General features: G+C 37.2%; 1 protein-coding gene across 7 annotated transcripts in view; it reads right to left on the bottom strand.

Annotated features, from left to right (window-relative positions):
- The window catches only part of ADAM22 (ADAM metallopeptidase domain 22), a 195,947-nt gene that overhangs the window by 53,735 nt on the left and 126,770 nt on the right, over window positions 1-15,442 (bottom strand). For all 7 annotated transcript variants that reach the window (XM_075211892.1, XM_075211893.1, XM_075211894.1 and 4 more), the window contains exons 7-14: window positions 11,028-11,097; window positions 10,109-10,179; window positions 7,744-7,818; window positions 6,742-6,813; window positions 5,380-5,546; window positions 3,772-3,856; window positions 2,825-2,915; window positions 2,213-2,264 (exon numbers count right to left, since the gene is read on the bottom strand). In XM_075211892.1, the coding sequence (XP_075067993.1) occupies window positions 2,213-2,264; window positions 2,825-2,915; window positions 3,772-3,856; window positions 5,380-5,546; window positions 6,742-6,813; window positions 7,744-7,818; window positions 10,109-10,179; window positions 11,028-11,097 (683 nt within the window). The remainder of the gene's footprint in view (window positions 1-2,212; window positions 2,265-2,824; window positions 2,916-3,771; window positions 3,857-5,379; window positions 5,547-6,741; window positions 6,814-7,743; window positions 7,819-10,108; window positions 10,180-11,027; window positions 11,098-15,442) is intronic.

The following is a 15,442-nucleotide window of genomic DNA, read 5'->3' as shown; positions in this document are numbered from 1 at the left end:
TGGACCCTGGTTTCTTGTATGGTAAAGAATTTAGCTCAAACGGGGCAGGGACTGATGTGTTTCATTAAATATTATCTGCCCAGGGCTACACAGTATAGATAAACAATAATACATAATAATACATCTCCCTGTAAATGTGCCTTCCTATATAAAGAGACCCAGAGGTATAAAATGTGCACCATTGAAATCATAGACCCTTTTTCCACCATATCTGAAGAGAGAAAAATGCTCTGCAGCTTCCTCTACCCTTCAATCTTGTTGAAATAATATTGTCCCGCAAAACAAAATCTAATTTTTGCACGTGGGTGCATTCAGCAAGGAACACCCCAAACAGTGCAGCACCTCTGCAGACACACCCAGCTTGGCCTTTAGATACATTCCTCCTTTCCCCCCAAAATAATGAAAATTGCACACAAACTGCCACTTTCATAAATGATCTTTAGAAACTCATTTACCCGGTTTTGGTTAACAACTGTACCTGTGTATAGAGAGAGCTATAAAAGAAGATGTAGGACCTGATTCATTGAGGAACGTTAAGAAAAAAATGAGTAAGCAGTCTGCTGGACAAAACCATGGTACAATGCAAGGGGTGCAAACTAGTTTTCTGTTTTGCACATAAGATAAATATTGGCTGTTTTTTCATTCATCCACAAATACTTGATAGCTTTATTTGTATACTGAAATTTAAAGTTGACATTTATGTGCTACATGAAAAAACAGTATTTAACTTATGTGCAAAATAGAAAACTAATTTGCACCCCTTGCATTGTAACATGGTTTTGTCCAGGAGACTACTTACTCAATTTTTTTACTTAACTTTCCTTAATGAATCAGGCCCAGTATGTCCAACAACCCACTGCCATCTGGTGGAGGAAAACAGAAATTGCTATTAACTACAAATAAATGACTTTATAATGTACCATATATCAGGATTTATGGAATAATGTGGACTTTGTTCATGCTGTTTGTTCAATGTAGTTTTAAACATTTGTTTCAGAATAGTGTATATGGAATTTGTTACAAACTAAGGTGTGTAACAGTAACATTAGAATATATATTTTACATGTTTAATCTCTCCTACTGTTCTGTTATATACACTGTAGGGGCAACATAGAATAGCTGTAGGACCTGCATGTTGCCTGCTGTATGTAACACAGAGGCTCCATAGCCCAAAAACATAACAAGGCAATACCAATATTAACATTTACTAATAGAATTATTTGCAAATTTGTTTACAAATATTCAGTTCACGCAATAATACACATTATATTTACTGTCTTAGCAAGAGCCACTGTAAACAAACCTCTATAATTTATATGTATGTTTACAGAACAATTCCATAACATTTTATGACAAAATATCCATAGCAGTCACTATCCAACGTCTCCCATTGTGTTGTCCATGGCTGACACCCACTCAAAACACACCATAAGAAAAGAACACTGGGAATTATAATTTTGTGACATTATCCATTGATTGAATATGCAAGATGCATGGCATGGATTTCTTTGTCAACCGAAGGATCATTTAGGGGTCTATGCATTAAGCTAATTTGACATTTAAAAGATGCGGGAACTGAAATTTCTGCATCTTTTAACTATAGTTGCTATGCATTAACTGCCTAACGGAGGAGATTTCACGGAAATGTCCCCCGTTTAGGCAAATATCGTGCAGCATCGCCGTCCTCATAGATTAATATGGGGATTGCGATGTTCTGCAATGCATGAAACTTTGAAAAGCCTTGGATTGTGCAGACAGGTAATCCCATCTCAGGATGGTGTTACCCGTCTTTTTCTATGGGATCCTGCTGAAGTCTCTCGCAGAATCCAATATAGTGAAAGTGCTGTGCGACTAAACACGTAAAATACCTAGCCGAACAGGGGTTTTGCGCAAGTATTGAAAAGAAGGGGGAGGCTTGCTGGATTCGGGCGGAACATCAATATGTAGCGCAGCCAATGATGCATAGACTCCTTAGAAGTGAAATATTTGTATAAAAATGATAACAATTAATGATAGAGCCATGGACAGACTGGACCAGATAAGTAAGTTGAACTAGAAACTGGAATCTAAAATAATCATATTTGAAGCCAATTGGATATTTCTTTACTGTAAATTTCATAAGAATATTCAGCTATGAGGAATAGAGCGCCATAATTTACACTAAAACATAAGCAAAATGATTTATTGATAAAATATTCTTTACATTCCTTACCCGATGTCTTCCATGATACATCCAGACCATTTGTCTTCACAAATGCACTCCCCTGAAATTACAAACAATATACATGTATCAGAAAACAGCACTACTGAATTTCATATTTTCATGATACAATTTACATTTTAGTGCCCAACTATAATCATGCCTCAGTGAGTTGGTACTTTTGCCTATGGCCCAATTGTTCGGCAACACGTACCCAAGCAGGTTGGCACTTATTGCAATGTATTTATATACACAATGGGATGGTGTGAGACCAAGCTTACTAGTGGCCATCATGTTAGCACATTTGCCCTTGAACAAGGTCGTATGTCCTGCTTTTTCACTTACCACCAGCTAAGGCAGTAACTATTCTGTTCCTAAGGCAGAAAGTCCTCCCTCCATAGCACAGGCAACAAGCTAGTGGAAAAGATCCACTTGTCAACGCTATCCTTAGAATACTCCCGTTTCTCTTTTGACAGCTGGAATCGGACTGGTTGCTATGGTTACAGAATCTTTTATTACTGCGCCCCAGTTATCATAAACACTTCCTGTATGTTTTTAGGTAATGTCTTTGTATCCAGGCTGGTGTGTTGTGCATGACGTAGGTGGCGCATCCAGAGTACATACCTCTCATTAGTTTCTTTTTATCTGAGAAAATGCCCAAATTATGAGCCAGGGACTGTGCCAGTGTGACAGCCATGACGTCTGTTCTCCCAAACTAAGAAATAAGACAGGGACAAATGTTAGTGAGTATTTGCATTTTGCTTTTGAAAAAGTGAATCATTCAGTATCACTACTGATATCATTTTGTACAGTCATGGTCAAAAGTTTTGAGAATGACACAAATATTATTTTTCACAAAGTCTGCTGCCTCCGTTTTTATGATGGTAATTTCAATATACTCCAGAATGTCATGAAGAGTGATCAGATGAATTGCAATTAATTTCAAAGTCCCTCTTTGCCATGACAATTAACTTTATCTCAAAAACAACATTTCCACTGCATTTCAGCCCTGCCACAAAAGGATCAGCTGGTATCAGGTCAGTGAGTCTCTTGTTAACACAGGTGATAGTGTTGACGATGACAAGGCTGGAGATCACTCTGTCATGCTGACTGAGTTAGAATAACAGACTATACAGCAACTACTCTAGGAAGGTATTAGAATGCCTTTATATATTTAGTTTAGCATTCTGCATTAAAGGGACATTGTCATAAAATATTACCTGCTAATTAAACAAAGGTATTTAAAGATGTCTGGGAGTGTTTTTATTTAATGGAAAAATAATTTAATATTTTCAAATGTTTTAAAATAATTTGGCTACTGTTTCACTGGATTCATTGCTGATATTACATTTTACTTATGTGAATATTGAGTAGTATAGCAGCTTCCTTTCCTATTAATAAATCCAAGTATCTTAAGGGTGTAGATTTTATAGCAGAATAATTTGGGCCTCTATATATTTCTGAACATGCATAGGAAAACCAATAATGCTTTACACCTATTTTTCTTTATGGTAGACATTGAGAGCTGTCAACAGTAACTACAGGGTAACAATAGTAAGACAACCGTTTACCTCATTTACACCGCCTCCTTTCTGTAGGGAACACACTCCGCCAATGTATGCCGCACCGCTCCTGCTACTTTCAAACTGACTCCCCCTTAAAGAATGCATTCACATAACAGTAAAATGAATGAGAAGACTTCAAATATCAGATGCAAAATCAAAACAAAAATATATCATCACAAAGAGCAGAGCCCAAAGCAGAGAAACATGGAGGAATTATCATTAACACAAATGCTGTCATAGAGTTCTGAGATTAGAACACTAAGGGGTAAATGTATCAAGCTGCGGGTTTGAAAAAGTGGAAATGTTGCCTATAGCAACCAATCAGATTCTAGCTGTCATTTATTTATTTACATTCTACAAAATAACATCTAGAATGTGATTGGTTGCTATAGGCAACATCTCCACTTTTTCGAATCTGCAGCTTGATAAAATTACCCCTAAATGTGCCCGTTACTGGAGGATTAAGCAACTTAACTCACTTATCATATGAGCTATATAGCGTGGGCCAGAGTCGGAACTAGTGAGCTAAGAGCCCCAGTGCAGGGAGGCAGAGAGGAGGGAACTGGGACCCCCTACCCTCTGCCATGCAGTGGACCCCATTATTTCTACGGGCCCCGATGCACTGCACCTGCCGCACCAATGGTAGTTCCACCACTGGCGTGGACCATTTATCCGGGCAAGCATGCCTGGATTTACATTTGTTGCTGTCCTAGGCATCTTTATTGTGCCCCCCTTTGCCCACTAATTCAGCTCTACATGATTCCAGCCTCCTGTACATCCCATTTCTAGAAACAGTGTTTCTTAAATATGCAAAATATTTAAAGAATTGATCATTAATATACAAAATAAGAATAACCTAAAAACAATAAGGCATAAGAGCGTCGTTCCCAGGGGCAGATCTAGACATTTGTCCTACCCGGGCGATTTTAGGGGGCGCGATTTAGGCCCCGCCCCCTTTCTGATGTCTAAGGCTGCCGGCGGCTGCACACTATGTGCAGGTCCGCTTGGCAGTGGCAGTGTGCTGTCCCGCTGCTCTGATTGTGTTTAAAACACAATCAGAGCAGCCAGGCAGCACACTGACACTGCCGAGCGGACCTGCACAGCGTGCAGCTGTAGGCAGCAAGCCCCGATCGCCCCCCCCCCCTCCTCCCTGGATCCGCCTTTGGTCGTTCCTGCCTCTCTACCACCTTAAGCCAGGTCTATGTGGCTTGACAAATCCAGGCCCGAGCGCAACGTCTGCTCCTGCACCGTTACGGAAAAATTTGTCTGAGAATGGCTTGGGTAGTAGTGAGATTTTCCGCAAGATTAAGACATAAAGAAATGTTTTACAATAGAAGTATATATTGCATTAAATATAAATGTAGTATATATATCGGTAGATAGATAGATAGACAGACAGACAGATAGATATGATGAGATAGATAGATAGACAGACAGACAGACAGATAGATAGATAGACAGATCTATCGATTGATCAGGTTTTAAATGAAAAGTGAGGTTAAACCCATTACTGAAGAAGGTCACTAGCTGGCTGAAACAATGGGAGATTTACAGCAAGATATAAAGGGTAATGTGCCTTTTTGCATACACTATTATACATTAAATATTACGTACGAAAAGAGATGTACAACGTCACTTTTGTCTTTGATAAAATCCCTCCTGTATTTCATAAATTCCTTCAGAGTCTTCAGTGGATTTTCATAAATGCTGAATTTATTGTCATTAGCCCAGGTTTCCATGGCGACTAACACTATTCTGGTGTTCAGCTGTTCTTTATATACCTAATACATAAATGGAAGAGAGAAAGAACTTTCTGTCAGGGCTTGTATAAAGACGTCACTGCTGTACAAACCCAGAATATGCAGAAGTTATGCAGATCATCATCAATATAGTTACACAATCTTCTATTTGTTATTTACATTTCAATATGGCTTCATTTCATTTCATTACAATTTATGGTAGAATATGGCTGGGACACATCCACCTCGGCATGTTGATTCCCATAGTTAGCAAATATCAATCTTTCCATAGCTATTTACAAATAGATTTTATTGTCTACTGGCGTCACAACAAATAAATCCTGCCAATCCTGCAATTTTTTTCAGCATAATACATAGTGCAAATGTCACGTATATATTGTTTTTCTTACATAATGTTACAAATATAAATATTTTAGATATTTCAATAAAAACAAACATCTGATTTGACTACTACTCAGCTTTCAAGAAGTGCTGTGTAATGTGACAATACAAAATGATTGGTATTGAATGATATATATGTATTATATCACGTAACAGCTTCCCGTATCATGTACTGATTTTATAGTTCAGTGATAGAGAAAGCTCAATAATGATATGGGGAAATTAGGCATTGACTCCCTATGTATTGTTTACTGTAATGTTTTTAGTTATGTAATTCATGCAGATTTCATTAGAAAACCAATACTTGTATACAGTGGGTGCGACTGCAACGGGCCAGGAGGTAAGGGAGTTCCGCAATGTTGGGTTGCGTCTCCCCTTCCAAGCGGTGGCCTCTTCTGAGAGGGCTCAGTCAGACTTATGCATACACAGCACATGTTCTTTTTAGGTTCCTCTATGGGGGGCAAGCGAGTGGTGGCGCCTTCTGCCAGTCCAGCGCATTGTGTGCATAGGTCTCACCGTGCACTCTCAGAAGAGACCACTGTTGTGATCCTTCGAGAAGGGGAGGGGGGGCATGGGAGGCTAGAGCACCATTGTTGGACCCAAACTTTGCTATGGGGCCTGGTAATGCACTGTTCCGCCACTGCTTGTATACTATAAGAGCTAGTGAAGATCATAAGCTATAAGGTCACGGTTCTGTGGCTTTGAGTCTTTCTACAGTCATCGAACTCCTCGGTTACTTCTGCTATCCTTTTAATTACACATTAAGAGGATTTATAGCTGAACATGATTATATGAAGTAGAATACAAGGGATAAATAATTTATGATCATACTTACTAAATCTGCCACATTCACAACAGACTTGGCATAGCTGTTCGTCTGGCCAACAGATAAACGGTGCTTCTTATACTGCAAAAAGGGGAAAGGAATTAGTACAAAATGTAAATATACCAGATAGATAGAGAGAGAGAGGGAGATATGGCATAGATAGATAGATAGATAGATAGATAGATAGATAGATAGATAGATAGATAGATAGATATGATAGAGATATATAGATAGATAGATAGATAGATAGATAGATAGATAGATAGTTAGATAGATAGATAGGGAGATATGGCATAGATAGATAGGTAGATAGATAGATAGATAGATAGATAGATAGATAGATATGATAGAAATAGATAGATAGATATGATAGAGATAGATGGATAGACATGACACAGCTAGAGATAGATATGACATAGATATAGAGAGATAGATAGATAGATAGATAGATAGATAGATAGATAGATAGATAGACATGACAGAGATAGATGGATAGACATGACACAGCTAGAGATAGATATGACATAGATAGATAGATAGATAGATAGATAGATAGATAGATAGATAGATATGACATGATAGAGATAGATGGAGATAGATGGATAGATGGATAGAGATAGATGAATAGACATGACACAGCTAGAGATAGATAGATAAAGATATAGATAGACATATATCTTATTACCAATAAGTGGTACATTTCTATATATCGTCAGTGCTGATAAATGAAAAATGTACAGTGGTTGGACAATGAATTAGGAATTTTTAAACTTCTGTGGTTTTTTTAGGTTTATACCTCAGGGAGATTGTACATTGGTAAAGGCACAATGAGAATGGAACATTATTAACAGTCGTCTTACCCGCCAGATAAGAGAGTGGTTTCCAGGAAATTATGGCGTATTCATGCAAGATGGGGCTCCATGCCATGCGACAGCATTTTACAAGAAACTAAAAAATTCCTAATTCATTGTCCAACCACTGTATTTGGTATATCACATGTGATTATCATACCATTAGGTGATCATTAACTATCATCAACTCCACATATTTAGTCTCTTCCTTGACATCGCTTTCAATCTTCCAAACCTGCCAACATAATTAATAAATGATAAAATCAAGCAGTTTACACATTACTGCACCACATCTACAGTGATGGTAATTTGCATAGCCACTAAGTCAATTCATACATTTTATGTATAGAACAACACTTAGAGAAACAAGATATGTTTGATTGAATAAGATAAGGGTACTCCAATGGCTGAGGGATACGGTGGGGTAAATGCTGCACTTCTCCAGCTGGAAAAGTGCAGGGTTCTGAAATGCTGCTGCAGTCCTACATTATAAAGGGAAGTGCTTGTTCTCTATCCCAGGAGAGCTCCTCAGCTCTGAAGCTGCTGTAAGTGGACATCTTATTGTTGTAACACTTATGACAGACAATCCCCCCCAAGCCGCGCTGAAAGCATAAAACAGACAAAAACAACAACAGACCTGATTCATTAAGGAAAGCAAAGGAAAAAAAATGGAGTAACTTTGCACCTTGGCGAGACCATGTTGCATTGGAGGGGGGGGGTGTAAATTTAAATTGTGGGGACAGATTTATAGTTCGGGTAGAGCATGACCTAGATCAATTTTAAAGGTCAGTGTACAAATAAGCTATTAAGTATTTGTGTGCTACATGAAAAAACAGACAGTATTTAACTTATGTGCGAAATAATAAACTAACTTGCACCCCTTGCTTTGAAAATGGCTCATTTTTTTGCCTTACTTTCCTTAATGAATCAGGACCAATGTGTTTTCGTGATACTGAGGCGAATTTCACACACATAAAAAATGCAAGCCTGCAACTGTGCCTAATTGTCTATAGAGCACATTTCAAGGTGGACGCCCTCTTTACAGTCTTTGGAAGCACCCCATCAAAAGCAATCTGCACCTAGCATCAAAGCATAGTCCAACCTATTAATACACCCCCTTCATTCATTTTAACTTTTCAGTTGACTTAAAATACCGCCTTAGTTATGTTTTAATTTAATCATGAGAGGGGGGGGGGGGGGAGGGTCTTAATTATCTGTCACTTTTCTGGGTTTTAAGGTCTTAATTACATTGCAGGAAGTGTGTATATATATTCCCAGAAAAATGCTACTAGAAGATACACAATTCGTCCGATGAAAGCAAAGGACGAGACCTGGTGTATGTAATGTTGGAATAGGATAATCTGTATTTTTTGCCTAGAGAAAAATGCTGTGCACCCACCCATTAACCTGGGAATACCTCCCTAAATGTGATTTCTCTGCCCTCACCAGCTGATATAAGTGATCTTGTCCTGCAAATTAAATCTCTTATTCTCCCCCTGGGTGTAAAACTAGCAAAACTAGGTATTTTATCCATACTTAGCAAGGCACATTCTGATCCCCAACTCCTTCTATCGAGAAGTGCAAGTGTTTGCACCTCTGCAGATACAGCTATTTCTGTAAAATCATAGGCTCATGGCATCAGAAAAGAGCGTTTTTTGCTGCAGATTTCGCTGCTTTGAATAAGCCTTTAATGTCCATTCGAGTCACTCACTTGTTTAGATTGCTTAGAGAACTACACTAATATTACCACATGGACCTCTTTCAGATCTATTCTACACAAACATGTCTACACAATACTGTGTTTAATTTTATTAAAGAAGTATAATTGTGGGATTGTTCATGTTATAAACGCGACATGCAGAGCAGATCTCGGTGTAACCTCAGGATGGGTATGTACTTGTATTAGTTGACAAGTCACAGCACGTAATAGTCATAACAGCCTGCAGCATATTTGTGCTGACATTTGTTTTGTCATGTTGCGGTCAATTGGAGTGAGAAGGAACATACTTAACAACGAAAGGATAGTGCCCTGAAGTGTGTATTTTTTCTCCGTGTTAGCGTGGGTTTCCTCCTGGTACTCTGGTTTTCTCCCAAAGTCCAAAAACATACTAATAGGTTAATTGGCTGCTGACAAAATTAACCTTAATGTGTGTTTCTGTAAGCTCCACTGGAGCAGGAACTAATATGGAAATTTTAATATTCTCTGTAACAAATAGTGGATTGACTGGACTAATATGTATGAGCATACAGCCTATGAATTTACTAGGAAAAAATGCCATAGTTGAAGTAGTGGATCATGGATATTGGGCCAGTCACAATATGTTAGGTATTACACATACTTTATGTATCAGTCTCCAACAGTAGCAACCGCTGAGAAAAGGATGCCTTTACTGTATGTAGACAACAGCTACATCTCTCCTAATGTGACCATTTTGTTTTCATCAAAACAAATATTATATTTTAAGAGCAGCAAATAGCTGTGTACATTCCACTATAGTTTATCCAAAACAAAGTGCTGTACTCACATTTCTCTTTTTCCTTCGGGATCTTGATGCCTGAGTAAACTTCACAGATGTCTCATTTAGTGACCAGAATTCTAAATAAGAATGAAATTCATTACAGGCAGTAATGGAGACACTCGCAGTCCTCACTGCTAGAGCTATGCGCAATTCAGCTGGGCTCTGATGTAACTACTGATTCTTCCTTACTATTTAGAGCATTTCTAAAGGCAATTAGTACATGAGGGTGTTCATGTAAAGGATATCTATAGTGTGTATAAAATATACAGCATGCACTCTGGGTAACTATGAATATGACAATATATAATAACACAAGTTAACCCGTGCATGATACTCATGCATTCTAGTCAAATCAAGCTTAAGGTCTTAAAAAGGTTCTTGTCATATATTTGGGCCTAGCCCAGGCCTCCTCAGGGGAAGAGCGTTACTTCCCGACGCAAGGGCCCTTTTTAATGTGTGTTCATGAGGTAAAATTACCTCACGAAAATGAGTTTGACCCTTCAACTCGTAAATTTAGCCTTTACTACCCCTCCCACGGGGGAAAGGGGGGATGATGGAAGTTAACTGACTTCACTATTCTAATTTTTTTGTCAAATAATGTCAGTATACCTAATTTCAGGTCAATTGGATGAGCCCTTTCTGAGAAAATAGTTTTTTCCACACACACACACTAACACACGCCGCTAGGCTTTTACTTTTATATATTAGATAATGCTAAGAATTTAGTAGGTCAGTGTATAACTCCGCCCAGCAGGTGGCGCTGCATTTTTTTTTTGTTTTTTTTCACACACAGACTAACACACGCCGCTAGGCTTTTATATTATAGATAATAAATGTACATTTTTGATAAAGGGACAATATAGTGAACAAGAATATTTACATTGAAATCAAGTCACAACATGAAAAGAACTGTATATAAACATACCAGATGGCAGCTCGTCAAGAGGAAATTCAAGTACTTTTGATTTGTAAACAGAATGTAACTGGTAATCCTCCTATAACATAAATTGGAAACATTTTACTATCCTGCTGTATTAAACATAAAGCAATGTCTTTAATACAATTTTCTCCTTAGTAGGTAGATTGGTCTGTATGATAGTCCTCCCCATCTAACCAGATGTTTACTACAGGCCCAGCCAATGAGTTATACTTCCTGGCTAGGCAGTTGTCTTTCTCCCCCTCAATCTTATAACCCAGCAGTAAGGTTGAAGGCGGCTGTGACTGGTTCATTGGCGTTCCTTGGGGGCCTTGTTCACTGGGGTGCAGCCCTGAAGGACAAATTTGACCTCCCCAAAAACATGATATTCTATTTTGATAGCAGAAACATTCTCTTAAATCAGTGTTCTATTCTGCCAGCAGAATAAGTCCAAGGGGTATATTTACTAAACTGCGGGTTTGAAAAAGCGGAGGTGTTGCCTATAGCAACCAACCAGATACTAGCTTTCATTTATTTAGTGCATTCTACAAAATTAAACTGAGAATCTGATTGGTTGCTATAGGCAACATCTCCACTTTATCAAACCCACCGTTTAGTAAATCTAGCCCCAAGTCCCATTTAGAAGTTGCTGTTTGGGTGCACTCTACTAAAAAGTTACTTTCTCATTTATATAAGTGAACTAAGAGCTTTCTAAACATTTTAAAGTGAAATATAATATTCTATCCCCTTATTTCAAACTGTTCCTTTTTCTCTGCCAGAAGTCTTCTTTGAAAGTTTGAAGTTTTTAGTAAAAAAACTCCATCATCCTGAATTTTACATTAGTTCACCATCATGTAAATGGTAGTACGGTTTTCCCTCTTTCACATGCTAACAGTCTAACTAGCTATTTCCTGACAACGCTTCTCTCAGAATTACCTAATTTGCTAGTGTCACCTTTATTATAAATCTGAGATAGCATTTTAATAGAAAGCTTCTCTTTTACATAAGTCCCTGATAAAAGAAAGGATCAGATACTTATGGGTAGATTTACTAAAATTCGCGTTTGGAAGCAGTTTTAAACCACCACAGATCATAGGCGGTTTAGTGCTCCAAACCACCGCATTTACTATAGGGCAGTTTGAGGCTGTAGATGTGTGACGGATTGGAAAAAGCTAAACCGCCGGCGTTTTGGTTAAAACCGCCATTAAAAAAGCCCAGTTTTTTTTATACCTGCTTCTGATTGGCTTAATAGCTTAAACATGCATATGCGCCTTGCAATTCAGAACATAAGAGGAGGCATCATTTACTTATAAATTATGGGGTCAATCATTGTTTACTAATTAAGAGGCAAAATGTATTTCTAATTAACTTATGGAGTAAAATTTATTTTTCATTATATTAGGTGGCAATATTATTATACTATTATATTATAGGGGAGCTGTAATGTAATATAATGTAATGTCACATCATAAAAAATTATATCCACCATTAACAATCAAATAGTATTGTACAGTTAATATAATTATATATTCTTATTTCTCCCATAATATCGTCATCAACATTTATTTATATAGCGCCAGCAAATTTTGGAGCGCTTTAATATAATACAATAATAGTCTCATTTTAATATAATAAAAAAAAAAATTTGCCCCATAAGTGGATTATAAAGTAATTTTGCCCCTTAATAAATAAATAATGATTGCCCCCATAATTTATATGTCAATAGTGCCACCTCTTATGTTCTGAATGACAAGATAGCGCAAACAGCCTGCAATTTGAACAACCTCACCTTCCACAACCACCTCTTTTATTTGGCTGTTTTTCCCAGTGGTTTGTCAAACGACAGCTTAGTAAATCTATCTGTTTATATTTTGGTCATGTTAAAAATGAAGATGGTGATTTGTAAAGTGGTGGTGTGTAAAACTGTGTTTTTCAGCCTTGTAACTGGTCTGGCCTTTAGTATATCCGGTGGTTTTAAAACCGCCCAAAAAAACGCAGAAAACTGACGTTTCATCAAACCACCTTTAGTAAATCTAGTCCCTAGGATCCGATTAACAGGATATGTCAATGTGACGATTATGTAGTATATCTAATGACTGATTGTTATTTTCTGTTGAATTCATGTATAACAATGTGAATATTTTATGTAACCTTTCAAAGTATGCTTTGCTGACTGACCTAAGTGACCTGTGCAAATGACCAAGTCTTTTGAAATTAGCCAGGCCCCGGGATAGATAAGCATCTCAGAGGAGTTTGAAGCCCCAAAGTTGTAAACCATTTAGCCACTCAAGCAGAGCAGAGGTGAGAGATCCTCTGAGGTGCCAACATATATCTAGTGATAGATAACTTACTTGGAAAGTTCTGCGTCATTTTGGGAATTAATCTGACTTAATTAAAAATTCCTAAAGTGGGAGTGAAGAGCCTGTAAGAAGGGTTTAAAATCTTCTGCTTTAGACTTTACAGTGTGCATTTTCATGAGGGGGGTCTATCAAGACCTAAATGTCCTATCTTTCTCAATTGTGTTCCCTCATACACGTCAGTCTTAACTAGTAAGCAGTGACTTTCCAATTTTATTTCTGAAACTTATTTGTGCAACTCATTGTATGTCTTATTATTAAGTTTTTTGTAACTATGCCTTTGAAACCTTTTTTTCGGATTAAAATAAATTTAATCTAGCGTATTCTCCGTGATTCTTTGTGAATTTACGAAGCGCAGGGAGGCTCATGCTACATGTGTATGTGATTTAAGTGTGAAACATTAATAAGTGGTTTTGGTGAACGTAAGGACACCATATTAAATTCTTTGTGGTGGCAGAAATGGTGTATTCATTGCTAGGTGAAGCCAGTCATGGTCAGCTGTTCAGATTGCTGTATCTGAGACAGGCTGGGCGTTCATGACAGTCAATATATCATTACATCTTGAGAGCTGACTTGCATTAACAGAAGATTTGTACCTTTACACCTGCCCAGGACTGGTAAATCAGCAGTATTTAAATAACGATGTAAGACTGCACTAAACTGTGTTGACAGCCATTAAATTGTCTTAACATTCTCAAAATATTGCAAATAAAGAGAAACTGATAAATTATTTTTATATACAGTAATCTTAAAGTTATTCTGACAGCCGATTAGATTATTTTAGACCTTACTGACTGGAAATCTAACAGCATGTTGGTCCAAAAATCCACCACATCCTATTAATATCAAAGAAAAGCCAGCTACTGTGGAGAAAGTTTACTATTGTATTAAAAAAAAAAAAATTTAAAGGAAAGCACCGTTTAAAAGGTCATCTACTGCTGTTTCATAAAAGTCCTGTGGGGAAATTTACTAAAAATGGTGTGTGGTTGAGGTTTGAAACCACCACACACGCCACAAATGTTCAGCGGTTTAGTGCTGCAAACACTAATATATATATATATACATATATATTTATATATTTATATATATATATATATATATATATATATATATATATATATATAATATTTATAAAATATATATTTATAATATACAATATATATTTTCTAATACCAAACTCGTATCTATTTATGGATCTGTCTCTTATCTATTTGACAAAAAAAACCATGGCAAATTTGCATATATTTTAGAACTACATAACTAAGAAAAAGTCATAGCATACTGGAAAAAGGGGCTCAGGGACCGACAATATTAAGCTCATAAACCTATTCAGACACAAAACCATTGGTGCAATTAACACTTTTAAACTTCATTGTGTGAAAGGATTTCTAGGTCCTCAGCGATCATGGTAATGTCAATGTCAAGATAGAACTGATATGTGAAGGAGTTAAAAATGTTGGTATTTGCCTTAAAAATACATTCAGCACAATCACCAGCTCCAGCCTCGAACTATCTCAAAGACCCCTAGGACAGGGGATAATGGATGATGACACTGGGAGTACTGGCTCCAGTGAAAGTTGATAAGAACCCATAAAAAGTGACATGAAGAGAACTAACTAGCTTTCTCAGAAGATTTATATTAACTGAGGAAAATATCAATCATGTGTTTCTATCCTATAACCAGATCAAACGCTTTTTCATATATAAATGTAACCCACTAATAAAGGAGCACAGCTCAGTTCTATCTTGACATTAACATGTCTGTGTCTTGATTACCGATCTCCTGGTTAACCAGCATCTTATCTCACTGATATCTAAAGGGACTTGATAAAGAAGAGATAAAATTACCCAAACAATTGCACCAATATTTCTTACTGACATGCAAAAATTTGACAAATATTTGACTGACTGCTATCAACCAGGCTTCCAAATTATTTCATTTGTATGAGCCATTTATGAATAAAATACCCTTCACAACAAAACGGGGAACACGTGAAATATGTATTTACTGCAATTGGGCATGAGAAGGGTGGGGCTGAGTAGAACAGGTGGGGCTTGGTAACAAAT

This window comes from Mixophyes fleayi, chromosome 5 (genome assembly GCF_038048845.1).
Source record: "Mixophyes fleayi isolate aMixFle1 chromosome 5, aMixFle1.hap1, whole genome shotgun sequence".
In the NCBI taxonomy this organism is placed as follows: domain Eukaryota; kingdom Metazoa; phylum Chordata; class Amphibia; order Anura; family Limnodynastidae; genus Mixophyes; species Mixophyes fleayi.
Note: the sequence above shows the minus strand (reverse complement) of the source record. Positions and strands in the feature narration are given on the sequence as shown.